This window comes from Littorina saxatilis, linkage group LG17 (assembly GCF_037325665.1).
Source record: "Littorina saxatilis isolate snail1 linkage group LG17, US_GU_Lsax_2.0, whole genome shotgun sequence".
Classification (NCBI taxonomy): domain Eukaryota; kingdom Metazoa; phylum Mollusca; class Gastropoda; order Littorinimorpha; family Littorinidae; genus Littorina; species Littorina saxatilis.
In genome coordinates this window covers 61,355,630-61,373,310 of record NC_090261.1, presented here as the reverse complement: position 1 = coordinate 61,373,310, position 17,681 = coordinate 61,355,630, and the positions used below count along the sequence as shown (strand labels likewise).

At 42.5% G+C, this 17,681-nt stretch overlaps 2 protein-coding genes across 4 annotated transcripts in view; one reads left to right on the top strand and one right to left on the bottom strand.

Annotated features, from left to right (window-relative positions):
* LOC138951982 (selenoprotein N-like) overlaps window positions 1–5,748 on the bottom strand; it is a 33,270-nt gene extending 27,522 nt beyond the window's left edge. The window contains exons 1-2 of one of the 3 annotated variants that reach the window (XM_070323551.1): window positions 4,919–5,748; window positions 3,476–3,601 (exon numbers count right to left, since the gene is read on the bottom strand). In XM_070323551.1, coding sequence (XP_070179652.1) covers window positions 3,476–3,601; window positions 4,919–5,365 — 573 coding nt within the window. In that variant the 5' untranslated portion in view covers window positions 5,366–5,748. The remainder of the gene's footprint in view (window positions 1–3,475; window positions 3,602–4,918) is intronic. The other 2 variants (XM_070323550.1, XM_070323553.1) reach the window with 2 other exon arrangements.
* Window positions 5,749–5,943: 195 nt separating this feature from the next.
* On the top strand, window positions 5,944–17,331 carry LOC138953345 (uncharacterized). The gene is made up of 5 exons (XM_070325145.1): window positions 5,944–6,125; window positions 12,184–12,393; window positions 12,852–12,991; window positions 14,828–14,955; window positions 15,984–17,331. Exons 2-5 carry the CDS (start codon window positions 12,216–12,218, stop codon window positions 17,329–17,331), a joined length of 1,794 nt encoding a protein of 597 aa, XP_070181246.1. The 5' UTR covers window positions 5,944–6,125; window positions 12,184–12,215.
* Window positions 17,332–17,681: the final 350 nt, after the last annotated feature.

Sequence of the window (17,681 nt, the reverse complement as noted above, 5' to 3'; positions counted from 1 at the left end):
TGTATCCAAAGAAAACGGGTGGTGGGGTTTTTTTGGGGGGAAAAAGCAGGTGACTGGTTTGTGTTGTGTGTGGTATGTAGACCAGGTCAGGGGTCAAGATCAGGTCAGGTTGTGTGAAGGATTGTGGTATAGATTCACTTTTCAGTTTTCACCAAGCTGCATTCGAAGACGATTTCACATTGTTTGGTTTCTTAGCTCAAGAAAAATATATAAAGAAGATACCAAAGGAGATTTCCAACAGTCTGATCTGCACAGCGTGTTTCCAGTGTGCGCGAAGGAAGAGCTGTCGAAAGCGCAGTGTTGATCTGGCAGTCATGTCCCCGGTAAGTACAGACAGATCTAGTGTCTCCCACTCTTACAGCGTGTCACGTAAGCTTACTGATAATCCGTTTTGTTTAATTTCTTTCTATTTCAGCAGACACGGATATCAAAAACAGTGCTAGGCAGTCACCTCTAGTGAAATGAGTTGATATAAACTGCCTGTAATGTTTGGATGTCTGTTCTTGGTTCGATTTATGTGAATTTCAAGACTTGCAGTAGAGTCTCAAGTTTCCTCTGCCCGTATAAAACTGTCCACCATTTCTTTGAACATGCAGATATAAGGAAACGGAATGAATCTGTTCTCAAAGTCAAAATGATTACGATTTTGCCTCAGTTTCAAAACATGCTCTGTCATGGTTCTGTCTGTAAATGTTGGTGCCTTTCAACAACTTCCTTAAATTTGAAAGACAGTTTTTGAAAGCTAGATCTACCTAGATCTGTATCGCGTTTCATTCCAGACTCCTTCTCTTTGATTGTGCTGTTTGCTGTTTACGCACTATCATGATTCGCTAATGTTTGTAACGCTTGGTAAACTTAACTTGAAACAGCTTCCTTTTCTTTCAAGGCAGCACAACATAAGATTAGCTTCTTTTGGACAGCAGGTAGAATGCGAGTTTTTGAGACAACGACCGTCGTGCAAAGAAAGCTTGCTGTGGATGTTTGTTCTACATAATGGCACATGTGATTCTGTATGTTTCTGCGGTTAATGTTAATGGTTTATTTTTTCCTCTGTTGGTTTCTTCCTCCTGAGTTGATCGTTATTACTCAAACAAGACCATAAGAGAGCAAGGGCGGATCCAGGATCCTAAGGAAGGGGGCACACCCAAAAGTTTTTGCACAAATTTGAAGGCGCGAAGGCCTGAATTGACGAACATGCCAGGGGGGTCCGGGGGCATGCCCCCCCCCCCCCCCCCCGGATTTTTTTTACCCAAGGAAGCAAAATGCTGTAACCTAGGGCCACCTGAGCTCAAAAACTCATTTCTCTCTCTCTCTCTCTCTCTCTCTCTCTCTCTCTCTCTCTCTCTCTCTCTCTCTCTCTCTCTCTCTCTCTCTCTCACTCTCACTCTCACTCTCACTCTCACTCTCACTCTCTCTCACTCTCTCTCTCTCTCTGTTGACTGTCAGAATTATTTTAAGAACCAGGCTGCTGCAGTCAGTTGACATGTTTTGCATATTGTAGGGATCCCATGCTACATAAGTAAAGTGGCTTGTATAACCCGACTATTCAGTATCAAAACATTGTTTATATTTGTGTAGGTTGTAGTCATCACAACAAATCGCATTTTGCCTTTTGTTTCAGAAAGGAGGATAAGTAACAAGATCGACGCAGCCTCAGCCACATGACGACTTCCGAATTTAGATCCACTCGGTATGGTGACAAGTCTTGATGAAAAGTACTATAAGACTGAGGACAGCAGTGGAAAAAGTGACCACATGGCAGGTACCTGTTGCTTAGTGTCTGCAGTGAAAAAGACAGATAAGCGGATGGTAGGTTTCCAAATGAACACAGTACCCGCAGATCTACTGCTGATTTACGACGGGCAAGCTACAATCCAGGGCAGAGAACACTGCAGCGTTGTAACCCAACTCTTCATTTGTTTCAGGAAAGCACGTCCTTACAAATTAACATTACAACTCTCTGATACAAAGACAAAGTGCATAATGTACCACAGGAACATCCCGATAATTGAGTGGGACAGGATTTAAAAAATTCCCAGGGCTGCAGTGAGGAAGTACACGGTTTTTCTGTCATTGACCTTAATACTTTTCACACAGCCAGTATGCGAAATAATGGTCTTCTTGGTGACTGTTCATGCCCAAGCACGCGGAGCTGGTTGCCAGCAGGACAATGTGTCACTGGACAATATCATAGACGAGGACCAGGGAAAATAACCTCATGTGAACCTGTCTGATTGTGACCATCGTGACACCCATATTTTTTACTCTTTAAGTCGTATGACAATTCCAAGAATATATTATCTTGATACGCAAGCTCTGTGTAGGTTAATAATTGTAGATAAGCTTTGCCATGATAATTATGCTGATGCAGTTTAAAAGTGTGTGTGTGTGTGTGTGTGTGTGTGTGTGTGTGTGTGTGTGTGTGTGTGTGTGTGTGTGTGTGTGTGTGTGTGTGTGTGTGTGTGTGTGTGAGAGAGAGAGAGAGAGAGGATTGCACAAGATCTCCTTCAGGGACAACTACACCAACAACAAATACACAGTCATTTTATATGTTTACCTTCTTTTGAAAATTATACATGGAGTAGATATGATGTGTTAGTTTTAACTCTGTGAGACTGTGTGTGTGTATGTGTGTGTGTGCGTGTGACGGAGTGATTGAGTTTGTGTTACATTGTTTGAAATTGTGTTTATGTAGGTGAGAATGCGTATGCACATTTCGATGTTGTACGGAAGAAGCTGAAAGATGTCCAATTGAGTGGGCGCATGCGTGTCTAGTTTAAATAACTCAACTTCTCAAGTGTTAGAAAATATCATTGTTCCAAAATATTACATCCACATCAAAACATTAATCCTATCTCGCCACCTTTGACAACCACATGCCCTGTTTTATGCTAATTAAACAACATTCTCCTTTCCATTACGTCTAATGTTCTACTGCTGTGCTTTTTCCATGCACTCAGAAAGTTCTACATTTTTAAGGCAAATAAAACTTAGGGTACAATTGTGTCGATACTGACGACAAGTGGAACAGGGGGTTCAGCACATAAAATTGTATTAAACTGGGATGTTACAAAATACAGTGCGACCCCCCTTTTAAGACCATCTGTTTTCAGATTTTCCAATTTATATTTTGTAAATCTACCCCCATTTAAATACAGTACTCCTTCCTTTCTAAGACCTGATTTCCTCAGATTTTGTGAGTCCTTAATAGGGGCTGGGGTTCCAAAATACTCACATCCATTTTGTGAGTCCTTAATAGGGGCTGGGGTTCCAAAATACTCACATCCATTTTGTGAGTCCTTAATTGGGGCTGGGGTTCCAAAATACTCACATCCATTTTGTGAGTCCTGAATTGGGGCTGGGGTTCCAAAATACTCACATCCATTTTGTGAGTCCTTAATAGGGGCTGGGGTTCCAAAATACTCACATCCATTTTGTGAGTCCTTAATAGGGGCTGGGGTTCCAAAATACTCACATCCATTTTTGCAATGTCCTTGTTGGTCATTGTGTCCAGCTGCAGCGGTGTAAAGTCTGCGTGAAGAACCAGAACTTCCTCTCCTTCTTTTGGACTGTAGTCCAGAAACGTCTCCATTGGCATCATCTGCACACACACACACACACACACACACACACACAGGTAAGCAAAAAAGCACAGACGCACTTATCAAGTCAGTGTTGTTCCCAGATTCTGAGGTCTGTTGGACCTAGATTCAATGTTAGTTATGTTACATGCTGTCGAAATGTCAACCAGCCAGGGATCAGATCAGAAAAGTATGTGTCAGTGAACAGAAACCAATTAAGGCCTGGGAACAACGCTGCAAAAATGATCTTTAAGTTACATGTATGTATGCCGTGTCTACAAATAGTGGATGCTTTAGTCATAGAGGTACAAGTAACAAGTCAACCTACAAATAATCTTCCACTTGAATGTTTGTTTTTATAATCTTGCAAATAGGAAAGAAAAGACCTCATAAAAATGTATAATGGAGCAGTTTCTAATTACATAATATATACAGTCATATCTGAACACAAATTAACAGAAGGAATTTGATCTTCCTGCTTCAAATAAATTTGGCTTTGCCATACAGTGGACCCCCTCCTTTTTGGCTCACGTAAGTGTAGCCTATGCGATCGTAACTTTGTCTGTCTGTGCGTGCGTGCGTGCGTGCGTGCATATGTGCGTGTGTATGTCTGTGGTAGAAACTCTAACATTTGAAGACGTCACATTACATTGACGTCACATTATGACGTAAGAGGGTTTGACGTCACGCGAAGGAATTACTGAAAGTCTCGGTCATTGTTTTTTTGAGCGGGCCGAGACTAGTTGGCAGTCGTGTCCCTGTAAGTAGGCTACATGCAGACAGACAGATCTAGATCTAGTGTCTCGCTTTCTTGCACAGTTTCACCTATGCTCTTTCTGTGTGTGTGTGTGTGTGTGTGTGTGTGTGTGTGTGTGTGTGTGTGTGTGTGTGTGTGTGTGTGTGTGTGTGTGTGTGTGTGTGTATGTGCGACGGAGTGATTGAGTTTGTGTTACTGTTTGTCGATTTCTTACGTGAGCCTTGAAGGCTTCGCCTCTTTTTAAGACCTGATTTTCTTACATTTTTGAAGGTTGTAAAAGGGAGGTTCCACTGTATTCCATGGAGTTTTTCATTCCATTTCCAATGATGAAAACCAGAACCTTAACAATAATAACTGCCAAACATACTCATGCTGAACATGGGTGACTAATCAGACAAAACAATAAAACTGTGCTTTTTCATTATTTCCCTGTGTTCTTTGAATAATTCTTTCTGTGTAATGATCTTTTTGTGTAGTTTAAATATAATTAAACATGAAAACCATTTAATGACCACAAAAAATATTCAAACAACTTTCTTTTACACACAACAACTATCAACACAAGCTCTTTTCAACCTACCTGATCAAGCAGAATAGACAGATTTTTCAGGTGAGGAATGAGCGGCTCAAACTCGTAGATGGACATATAGCCATCACGGTTGAGGTCGTAACTTTGAAACACGTCAATCCCAGGCTGGCCAACTCGCTCCTCCACCTCATGCATCCAGCCTTCAACGTCAGCCTGTGGGACTCTAACAATCATGGCCAAAAGCACTATAAACACGCCTATCAGTATGGGCAAAACTGCTAGACAACAGCACAACCAGTAAGGAATAAAGACATGAATGGTGAAACCCCCACTTTCTTCCTCGTGTGGAGTGGTGTTGAGCCCTTGGATGTTTTCTCCATTTCTGTGTTCTTGCGTTTGAGCGCTTGTTTCCTCGTTTATTCTTCTGTCTCCTTCTCCTTCTCCCCCTCCCTTGTCCCCATCAGGGTGAAGAGAGGCAGTCGTCGCCTCGCCCGACATCGTAGCTTGTCACCTTGTGTTCTTGTGTCACCGATGTGCACTGCTTTTATTTTGCAGCTCGAGCATAGAACTTAAAGTGTGCGTCACATGGCGTAGAGTTCGCTTGCCTTACGGATTAGCTATTTTCGTTAGTATAGCACTCATGAGAGACGGCATAAACTCGCATTATAAACTTGTTGATCCGGATTTTTTACAGCGACTCAAATTTCCTGTGTCGGTGCCGTGCTTGTTGCCAGAGCGGAAGTGTAAACAGAAGTTACTGGTAGGATGGGAGCTAACTCTTTCTTTTACGCAAATATTGTGGGAATTATTTCCCTTGTACAAAAGTCCATTTCTCAAACTCCTTCTGTCCTCGATAGTTAAAAAAAACTTTGCTGTCGTGGTTGAAACACAAATGTCTTTATATACATCCTCGCAATCCTTTTTCTTGTAGTTGCAGCAGAGACTATACTCTATAGTCTCTGTTTGCAGCCTTTTTCTTTCCCTTCCACACTGAAGAGCCAACTCGGTGACCCAAACAGCAATGAATGACGTCGGTTAGTCAAGTCTACAAATTGTGCCATTCACTTCCGGTTTTAGCCTGTGTAAACAAACGACGATGTTTGTGGTCAGTCTTTTGGCAACCGGAGGGGCCTTGCGGCTAATGGCTCACTATTGGGCAGTGCGTCTGCATGCCTAGTGAGTCTGCCAATCATGCGGAAAACATCTGGGGAGGTGATTCCATCCACAGTGACCGCAGTGTCGTCTGCAGTGATTGAAGGTAAATGCTGATTAAATCAATGATTCATTCATGATCACAGTCCGAGACCGTCTCGCTGGACTTGCCGGACATGCAATCGTTAATTTTTTTGCATTGTATATAAATTTCTCCCAACATCAGAAAGAAGAACACGCGAACTGTAAATGTAAAAAGAAGAAAAGAAAAAAAATGGATGGATGCTAAGGCACTTGAGGCTGTGCGTAAGAAACATAGACTATTCAGGGAATCCAAAGTAAAGGAGGGGGATGACAAGACACCTAGCAAAATTGAAAAGGCCGAAGCAGAAATGAAGAAAGCTGCATACAAGAGAGCTAACAACCAAGCAAGGTGGGCATGCCGAAAGGCAGCCAAAAATCTAGAGACAGAAATAGCGGCTAGCTCAAAGCAAAACCCCAAAGCCTTCTGGTCTTACGTGAAATCCAAAACAAAATGTCGGACTGGAGTGGCAGATCTTAAGAAAACTAATGGTGACAAAACTTCTTCAGACAAAGAAAAGGCGGACGTGCTGAATGAGTTCTTTCAGAGTGTATTTACCCAAGAAGCAACAGACAATATTCCACCTCCCCCCCACTATGTCTTTGGTAGTGAAGTCCACAACTTTGAGATCACAGTAGCAAAGGTCAAGAAACTGCTCTCTGGTTTGAAGACAGATAAGGCACAAGGCCCGGATGGTATCAACCCATGTGTCTTGGCTAAAACAGCTGAGTCTTTAGCATATCCGGTTGCAAGACTATTCAGACTGTCGTTGGAGAACAGTGAGATTCCAGAAGACTGGCGACAAGCTTATGTGACACCGATTTTCAAGAAAGGTAGTCGAACAGAGCCTAGTAACTATCGTCCGGTCAGCTTGACATGCATCTTATGCAAAGCTATGGAAACCCTTGTCAGAGAGGCAGTAAATGATCACCTGAGGTCAAACAATCTCATCTGTGAGAATCAGCATGGGTTTGTGCAAGGGAGGTCATGTGTGACCCATCTTCTTGAGGCATTGGATGATTGGACAAAGATTCTAGATGAAGGAGGCAGTGTTGACATAGTTTACATGGACTTCATGAAGGCATTCGACACTGTTCCACATGCAAGACTGATCGCGAAGGTTGAAGCGCATGGAATTCATGGTAACGTCCTTAACTGGATACGCAACTTTCTAGCGGACAGGCATCAGCAAGTGATTGTGAACGGTACACACTCAGACAAAGCGCCAGTCACCAGTGGAATCCCCCAGGGAAGTGTATTGGGCCCTCTGCTCTTCACCCTGTACATAAACGACTTGCCTAGCCAAGTCACCAGCTCTGTGAAGTTGTTTGCTGACGACACCAAGCTATATACACGTACTGACGTGCCCTCAGGACCTGTTGTCATGCAGGAAGATCTGGACAAGCTACAAGAGTGGTCTGACAACTGGCTCCTCAAGTTCCACCCAAAGAAGTGTAGTGTCCTTAAGCTAGGCAAACAACACACAGAGACCAGCTATCACATGAAAGGGAGATCCGAAAGTGGTGAGGAGGTTAGCATCACTCTAGAAGAAAGCGAAACGGAGAAAGACCTTGGTGTACTTGTAGACAATCGCCTGAGTTTCAAGGGACATGTTGCACAAGCAACTGCGAAGGCAAACAAAACCTTAGGCATCATCAGGAGATCGTTTGAGCATCTGGATAGGGAGGTGTTTGTACAACTCTACAAGAGTCTTGTCAGGCCAATCCTTGAATATGGGCATTCAGTATGGCAGCCACAGCAGAAACTGCTGTGCAAGGAAATAGAGGACGTACAGAGAAGGGCTACCAAACTGATATCGGCTCTCAGTGAGAAAACTTACCCAGAACGACTTGCTGTACTCAAACTACCGAGTCTCGAACACAGGCGTCTCCGAGGTGACATGATCGACCTCTACAAGTATATGCATGGGATCTACGACACAGGCAACCCGAATTTCCAGCTGACCGAAACCAAAGACACTAGGGGAAACAGCCTCAAGTTGTACAAACCATTTTGTAGGCTGAACGTTCGGAGCTGCTTCTTCGCAGAAAGGGTGATTCCTCACTGGAACAGTCTGCCAGAAACAGTTGTGACAGCACCATCAGTGAACAGTTTCAAAGGAAGGCTGGACAATTTCTGGGCAGACAGACCAGAGAAATTCTCGCCAACGTGCTACCAATAACCGCCCGCGCATGCCACCAACAAAAGTGTTATTGGAGTACTATTCGACAGGATCGATGAACAGGCCTAAGGCCTTAAACATCGCAAGTTCAAGTTCAAGTTCAAGTTTTGTAATATTCAACTAATCAAGCGAACGACATTCAGCTGTATCTGTTATACTGTGGTCGTTTTTGCCTGATTCATCTGTACAGTGTGAGCGGGAGACATTTCTCGATAAATCCTCGTGAAATTTCTTGAGTTGCACAATCGTGGGGAAATACTACGAACTCTGGTGGGAAAATCACTTGGTCAGTGGTGGTCATAATTATGCAGTTCCACTATAGGCAGGTTTCACAGTATTGTGTTCAGCAATTTACTATTTACACACTCAAATTCTACAAAATAAATGTTGGCACACAATTCAAAGGACATGTTTTTCCAACAAAGTGAGTTTGTTACAACTAAAAACAGTAAATTTTTTTATAGTCCTGGTCCTTATTCATATCTAAAAACCAGGCGCAAAGCGGCATACCCTGAAAACGCAAAAAAAGCAATACGGTCATCCTATGCATGCATATAGCTCATATAGCCAAAACCGTTGAAGATAGAAAGACATTTATTGAACAAAAAATATGCCCCACATCATTCTTAACAAGTTTTGTTCTTGTATGTACATCAAAATATTGATTCTCAAATGAATGGTTTGAAAAAATACGACTTCCGGCAGACATAGACCGTTTTGAAGGAAAAAACCGTCTTTTTTTTCAAACCATTCCATGGCCATCAATATTTTCATATACATGTAAGACCAAAACGTGTTAAGACTGGTGTTGTGCATCTAGTTTGTTCAATAAATGTCTTTCTATCTTCAATGGTTTTGGCTAGATGAGGTAACAAGAGAAGGATATGGGCATTGGAATTACGTCAACATTTCGAGCATTGTCACAGATGAAACATTTACTGCAGGGTGCTCCTGATTAACAAACCGAGCAAAACTGAAAATTATTGAAGAGAAGACATGTCTGAACAGTTTATAAAGAGACAAGTTTGCAATCATTTGTAAACACCATTATTGTATGGAGGAGTAACTGTTCCCCTACCCCCTAAGAAGGTATTTCTGTCCGTCAACCACGTGAGCGATCGCCACAAATCGAGGCATCACTCGCATTTCAGTTTGGACACACCGGCTGATTGCAAATGCACAGTACGTGTTTCGACACTGAAACGTGACGATTGAGCGTCAAAATAGTTTCTTAAAACAGTCGAAAATGGAGTTAAATGTGACTTTAACACTCAGTGGCGATCGCTAGAGTGGCGATTGTTACTAGACGGACACTAGAAAACCTCAGAAAATGTAATTACTTTGCGATTTTTTTAACTGAAAAACTGTTGCGGTCTTTTTCTGTCGAGCGCGAGCGTCAACGTAAAACAACGTGAGGTCACTTCCTCCCCAAACGGTTAGTTTTTGAATGAAAAGAAAAATGTGGCGATCGTTACATTGTTTAGACGGACAGGATCGCAACTTTGAAACTCGGGTCACCGTGCCTCGATCAAGGGCAAATTGACCTCGGCAACATTATAACTCACTTCAAGGGTGCACAAACTTGTATTTACAGTATACAAAATTAGGTAAACTTGTGTTTTTGTCCTGTGAAATCACAATTAGTTTCGATGCTCTTGATATCGCTATGCGGACGGACAGATCCGAATCCCCATACATTTTTTTTGCGGAGCTAGTATAAGTTAGAATTTGTGTTATGGATATCGATTGTTGTTGAAAAACAATCATTTCAATGTGTTCTGGCACTCTCAACCACCACAGCATTGATACTTGTGCATGTGTGTGTTGGAATTTAGTTCTTTGTTTAGTGATGCTGTGGCAAAAGTAAATTCATCCGTCCGTATTTTGACGATCGCCACCATTCACACGCACATAAATAAACACATTATAAAAAATTTCAACTTTTATTTTCAAAAAAGTATTTAAACAACAACTAGTTTGCATGTTAATACAACAAATACAGCAGATTCTCACAGATATGGATTTAAAAGACTAAGCAAATCTGAGACTATCAAAATGGCCTAATACCATGAAACCTGCCTATAGTTATTGAGAAAACAATTATATATGATGACCCCGTCGCGATATAACCTTCGTGGTTGAAAACGACGTTAAACACCAAATAAAGAAAGAAAGATATATGATGACATATCTGATGACATTTGTATAGAATGATGACACAGTTATCAAACACACACACACACAGTGACACTCACACACATAAACACGCACACATATTATAAACACAAACACTACCAAATATTGAAATAAACACACACAATTTCTATACAATTCAGAATGGAGCTGTAAAATCTTGTTAGCAGTGTAAAACTAGTGTAACTCTCACTCTCAGGCCACCAAAAAATATTCAATGTTTCCGATTCCTGGAACGACCCTATTTTTTCCTCCCAAACCTAGAACTTTTTTGGACCTTTCCAAAAAATTATTAAACGCAATTTGTTTGCACTTAATTTACAAGGAAAGTTTATCTTCTCTGACATTCACGGGACACAGCTCAACTGATTTCCAGCCAATAATAAGCCATGTGTGTCTGTGTTAATAAAAAAAGAAACTTCAATAAAATAAATTAAATAAATATTAAAATGTAACCCATGCACCTACCAACCCGACTTTTTGGCCTTGTTATTGAAAACAAACCTTCTTTTTTTTTTTTTTGCCTAATATTTTAGCCAGAAATGTTGTGAATACAGTCTGTAAGTGACACTGACAGCTTAATTGAACATATATTGTTTTCAATTTGTTGCAAAATTTGAACCAGGGAAGGTACAGATACCTTGTTTTACACAATTTATGAAGAGGCAAAAGAAGACAATAATTAAAACCATGCACTTATCCTACAGCCAGTAAAATATCCTGTACCAATCTATTTCTCTTTTTGAAGACCATTTCTGGTTCATATTTTACATCAAATTGAAAATGACAAAAAAATCACTTTTAACAGTGGCGCAGTTCCTTTGCCGGGTACTGTACATGAATATAATTATAATATATCATTTTTATAGGTTATTTTATATTAACTCAGTGTTCCCTTTATTCTATAGTTTCAACAACCCACTAAGTGTGGAACTTGTTTATGGACATATTTTTATTGACATTATTAACTGTTTGTATTTTTTATGGAAGTATTTTCTAACGGTTTGTATTAAATATAATAGCGAATGTGCTTAAATCTCCAACTGAGAGTGCTAACAAAATAAATCAGGTTTATGTGATTAAACAATTAAGCTTCTGACTGGAATAAACAATGGTCTACCACAAAAATGATATATTCACAAGTGCAAGAAAAACCTTACTATGAGTATGACATTGTTTTTTGGTTTTTTTAACTTGACAGAGAATTCATCATTTAAATTTTGGGATGGTTGTGGTTGGAGATGAGTGTTGAGGAGGGTGGGTCTAGAGAGGCAATCAATATTTTCCTCGTGTTATTGTCCAGATGCAAGTTTTATCATTCTTGTAAACACACACACACAACACACACACACACACACACACACACACACACACACACACACACACACACACACACACACACACACAAACAAACACCAACCAACCAACCACACACAGGCACAGACACAGACACACACACACACACCCTGTGGATACACACACACACACACACACACACACACACACACACACACACACACACACACACACACACTCACTCACTCACTCACACACACACACTGTCCATTAGACCCAGAGACTCAAATGACAAGGATCAGACATCTTATCATCATACACATTGTTTGCAGTATAATATATTAATTATTATCTTCAGCACATGACAACAATTTTGCAGCGAAAATTTTAAGAGAGCTTTTATGTTGACAGGCGACATCTGAGGTAGAAATTCTCCTACCGCTATGTTTCACACCACACACATCCACCTCCCTCAAAACCGTCGGCGGAGCGCATTGCGGACTTTCATCACATCATCATCCTTTGGACCGCCAGACACAAAAGAGCCGCTGAGAAGAGGGATCTTGCTGACTGCTGTGGCTTTTGTTCTACTGCTAATCGGCAGCATTCTGACATGGCTTGGTAAGCGTAACAGCAGGGCTGCGTGCAAATATTAGTGCCTGTCTCCAAACCTAGATTCGTTGTCTGAATTGTAGTCACCTGCCAAGAGTGGAATAAGGGCAGAATAAGGAAAGTCGCAAAACCAGTGTGCTACTTTCCAAAACGTAACAAATTCGACCAGTGTCTAGTCATGGTAGTGTAGCCTTTGTTTCAAAATTCTGGGATGTGAAGCTATTGCCAAGAGTTGAGACATATGAGCTCATGCATACATGGTAATAGGTAAATGTGTGCATGGACATGTGCACAGGCATACGCACACACACACAACACACAACACAAACTTTGGAAGGGCAGGTGCAAACAGGCCTCTACGGGGGTAAAATAATATGCAGGAATCCATCTAGCTAACAATCTTGCAACCACCCAAAATGACTAACTTTTTTTGATACTTTAAGTTCATCGTAGTTTGTGCATTGCAGGGTTCAACGAAGTGTTTGGCGGGCGGATGTCCATGACGGGCCCCCTGCTGATAGCACTGTCGCTGCTGCTCCTGCTGCTGTCCTTCAGGCAGTTCCTGCTGGCCAGGAAACGCAACACCAACCCCCGCTCCTCCATGCCGGTTGGTACACACACTGTATAATTTGAACAGTGGAACCCCCCTTTTAAGACATCCAAAATGTCTTAGAAAATAAGGTCTTAAAAAGGAGGGAGTTTTAAAATGAGGTTATGAACAGAAAGTCTGTGGAAACAAAGTCTTAAAAGGGAGTGAGTCTTAAGTCGCCCACGCCATTTTTGTTCACATTTGATCTACTGAAAGGGTTCTTTGCTTTCTTCTTCTTCTTCTGCGTTCGTGGGCTGAAACTCCCACGTACACTCGTGTTTTTTGCACGAGTGGAATTTTACGTGTATGACCGTTTTTACCCTGTCATTAAGGCAGCCATACGCCGCTTTCAGAGGAAGCATGCTGGGTATTTTCGTGTTTCTATAACCCACTGAACTCTGACATGGATTACAGGATCTTTTCCGTGCGCACTTGGTCTTGTGCTTGCGTGTACACATGAAGGGGGATAAGCCACTAGCAGGTCTGCACATAAGTTGACCTGGGAGATCGGAAAAATCTCCACACTTAACCCACCAGGCAGCCGCGGCCGGGATTCGAACCCTCGACCTTACGATTAAGAGGCCGACGTCTTACCACCCCGCCACAGCGCCCGTCCGGTTCTTTGCTTTGATTTGATTTTAATGAGTTTAGTCTGCTTGTTAGCATTTACACAGGCATGAGTCTTATGCAGAACCCCAAGTATTAACAATAATAACAATAAAAACAATCTTTTTTTTTTTCTTTTTTTTTTGTGTATTTGCCAAGCACATCATCGTGGGGCTTTTAATCCATAACATGCATCCGTCTACAATGTATCTTCATTCATCCTTCAACATGTATAATAAATATGTAAATGGCAAGTATACAAGACATACAACATTAGGACCTAACCGACAGACGGACATGTAACATACCGACAATACTGATAAAAAAGAGAGAGAGAGAGAGAGAGAGAGAGAGAGAGAGAGAGAGAGAGAGAGAGAGGGAGAGGGAGAGGGAGGGGTAACAGGGTGACAGACAGGTAAGAGGATAAGTGAAGCAGACAGACATAAGACATACACACACACTCTTGCCTAAAATCTTATAAAAACCTACAATTTTAAACTGTACAAAAAGATTAAGCTGAAATGGACACTTCGCCTTGGTCAATAACCAAACATATATTCGCATAGGGTAACCACTCTGACAAAAATTCAACATTTCTATTCCTGATAAGATTCAATTTCTTTTCAATGTAATATCTTTGTTTTAATATTTTCAAAAAAACATTCAAAAGCGGAACTGAGCCCTGAAGTTTACATTTATAAATATAATATTTTCCTAAAAGAATAATCAAATCTAAAACATTATCAGTGTTCAGATTATCATCATTTCCAAATATTATCAATCCTTTTGAAAAAGTGAAATGTTCACAATGTAAACATTCTTTGTGCAATACATTATTCAATTTAATCCAGAAGGTTTTAACAATCATACATTCCCAAAATAAGTGAAAAATTGTCTCTTCATGATACCCGCAAAATGTGCAGAGCGTTGAATTTTTAATTTTACATAAATATAAATATTTATTACAAGGTAGAATCCGGTGTAGGAGTCGCAGCTGAAACCACCTTAAACTGACATCAACAGTAGTTTGAAAGGGTTTCAAGAAAATTAATTTCCAATTCATATTACTTTCACTGGTGCTATTCCATTTTGAAACCGCGGATGGAATATCAATCTTTTTACATTGAAATTAATACATTAAAATGTTAACCACATCTTCATAACCATATGATTGATGTAATAAATTAAGATCTCTCTTTAAATGAGATACATGAACTGAAAAGGTCATGATTCTTTGTTTTTGTTTAGTTGGATTCAGTGAATGCAGGGACGGTGACAGCGGTGGTGGTGAACCATGACGACGGCCTCCACCCAGCCACCATCATCGTGGACAGGTACAACAGGCGGGGGTACGACGCTCCCGTCACTGTGCACAGGTAGGTCACCTGCAGTCATGGCTTTCAGTGCAGACATCGCTTTCACCTGCAGTCATCACTTTCGCCTGCAGTCATCGCTTTCAGTGCAGTAAAAGTTGACTAATGAGCCCTTTCCCCCCAGAGCGCCCAATACCGTCCGCTGGCGCTCACATATGCAGATCCTTGAAACACCTACTGAAAAATATGATGCGTATCTCCCAGTAAGGTCATATATTGTACTGCGTTGCAAGCCCCTGGAGCAAATTTTTGATTAGTGCTTTTGTGAACAAAAAACAATTGACAAGTGGCTCTATCCCATCTTCCCCCTTTCCCCGTCGCGAAAAAACCTTCGTGGTTGAAAACAACGTTAAACTCCAAATAAAGAAAGAAAGATGATGCGTATCTGTTTTCATTTTCACTGGTTTCTCGCGATGTTTGAGCATGTATAATTTTGGAAAACTCGCAGTAGTTACTTTGTTACGTTTGTTTTTGAAGTTACTTTCCATGCCATGGGGGTATATGGTTTAGAAAGTGTTGAATGCCAGTTTGGTTGCTGAAGTATTTTACTGTTATTGTAAAACTAAAAGGCTGATTGTCAGAGTAAGAGCAAAAAAGTGTCCACCCGTTCATTGAGATTATAATTGATGAAACTCAGAAAGAACTACATGAACATGCGTAGGCACCCATTTTTGATGTGAACTTAATGTGTTTGCACTTATTTAGTTTTCTTGTGTGCTTCCTTTTCCATTAAACTGATGCGTGAAATTAATAGAGTTGTAAATAAAAATTATCAAATAATTATCGTTCATCCCATATTAATAGTTTGCTTGTCTATCTACTATAAAGACCGTTGGGTCAATGTACTTCTGAATTTTTAGTTTTGTCACAAAGTTAACATTCCATGAACTAACCATTCTGGTGGGTTTTTGATACTAATTTGGACGTACGTTTCTGCACCTCTTTCAGATGTTGACATTACTTGTGTGCATACCTTCCTTTCCGTTAACCTGATGCATGAAATTAATTCAGACATCCTTTTCTCCACCCAGGCCCTCCGAGGTTGACTGCGCGCCGCCGTCCTACCAAGAGGTGACCCAGCACAGCAGCAGCAGCATCACACCATCCTGCGCTACAGACGAGCTGCCGCCGACCTACGAAGAAACCATGAGCTCCTCATTGTATCACCATCATCCTTTGTTCAGCTCTATCACACACCAAGAGAGAGGCGGCTACATACCTGCTTCTAATACCTCTGCAGCAAGGTCGTTTGCTGGCACAGGCAGAGGCGGAAGTGATTTGACATCAGGCAGAATCTCTGAGCGGGAGTCATCGATGGGCCAGAGCGGCGCTTTGCCGTCTATAGCCAGCGCCTTCCCGCAGTCCATGCACAGGCCCTCACCTAATGTGATGCAGCTGGATACAGTGAGGGGGACAGGGGCGGGTGTAGCACCCCCTGCCCCCACCCCCAGTGTGACTGTACACCCAACGATGAGATCCGCTCGGACCAGCCTGCCGCTTCCCCCTCAGCACATGTCTGCACCCGCTTCCCCGCGGCAGCTGTCGGCCCCTCCCTCCCCCCACCCCTTCTCCGCCCCTCCCTCTCCGAGACAGCTGAACCCCCATCAGCACCTGACTACACCCCCTCAGTTCCTCTCACCCAGCGACTCCTCTCCCAACCTGTCTCTTCCACCTTCGCTGAATTTGTTTTCAGGGCCTCCCTCTCCTTATCCTTACTCGGGCCCTCCTTCCCCTCTCAACTTCTCTGCCCCACCCTCGCCCCGCCCCTACTCCGGGCAGCACAGCTTGACTCCGCCTCCACAGTATACATCGGCTCCCCCCTCCCCCCGCCAGCTATCCGCCCCTCCCTCCCCTCTGATGTGGTCCTCCCCACACCCGCAGTACTTCATGTCGGGTTCATACCCCATATACCCCCTGTCCCCGCAGCCGTACGCCACTCCCCCCATGTCACGTCATCTTCCAGGCCCTCCCCCACCCCACCACTTCTCCACCCCCTCCTCCCTCCCCCAGCACGCCCAGTCCTGGGCCCCTCCCCCCAACGTCGGCGGCAGCAGCAGCCAGGAAGGTTACACTTGCTTCACATACAACTTTGTCACCCCCCTCCCTGTGGAAACCTCCCCCTCCACCCCCACCCTTTACGGACACACCTCCACCCTTAGCAACCCTGCGCACACAAACTCCCCCCACCCTGGCTTCCAAGGTGAGATCAGGTCCCCCAATGTGTTGACTCGGCCACAGGCTGTACCAGGAAGTGTGAATGCTGGGCTTGATTTCGTCCCCCGAGCGCCTGAATATCAGAATGTGAACAACCACAGGGGCGGCGAAACAACCCAGCAAGCCTTCCCGATCACTAGAACCGACATCCAGGCAAATATTTGATGACGTCGTTTCGCTGTAGATTCTTTCTTCCCTGGCTTTGTGAATCTGGCCTGGTGGGCATTACTACATCGAAGTCCAACGTTAAACAAAAGGATAACAGCAAAAGAAGCGGAGACTAGCTGACCGAATCTCGCTACACAAAATAGAGGCTGCAATTAAGAAGCAATCTTTATACGAAGCACCAAAGGTGTTTTTCTCTCTCAAAACAACGGGTCCTTTTATTTATTCATTAATTTATTTGTCCAATGAATGTGAAATGTGGCTCAGTATGTGTTCATTTTGTAGCAATGTTACATAAATATACCAAGCTTCTAAACACCACCGTCACCACCATTTTGAACATTCACCGT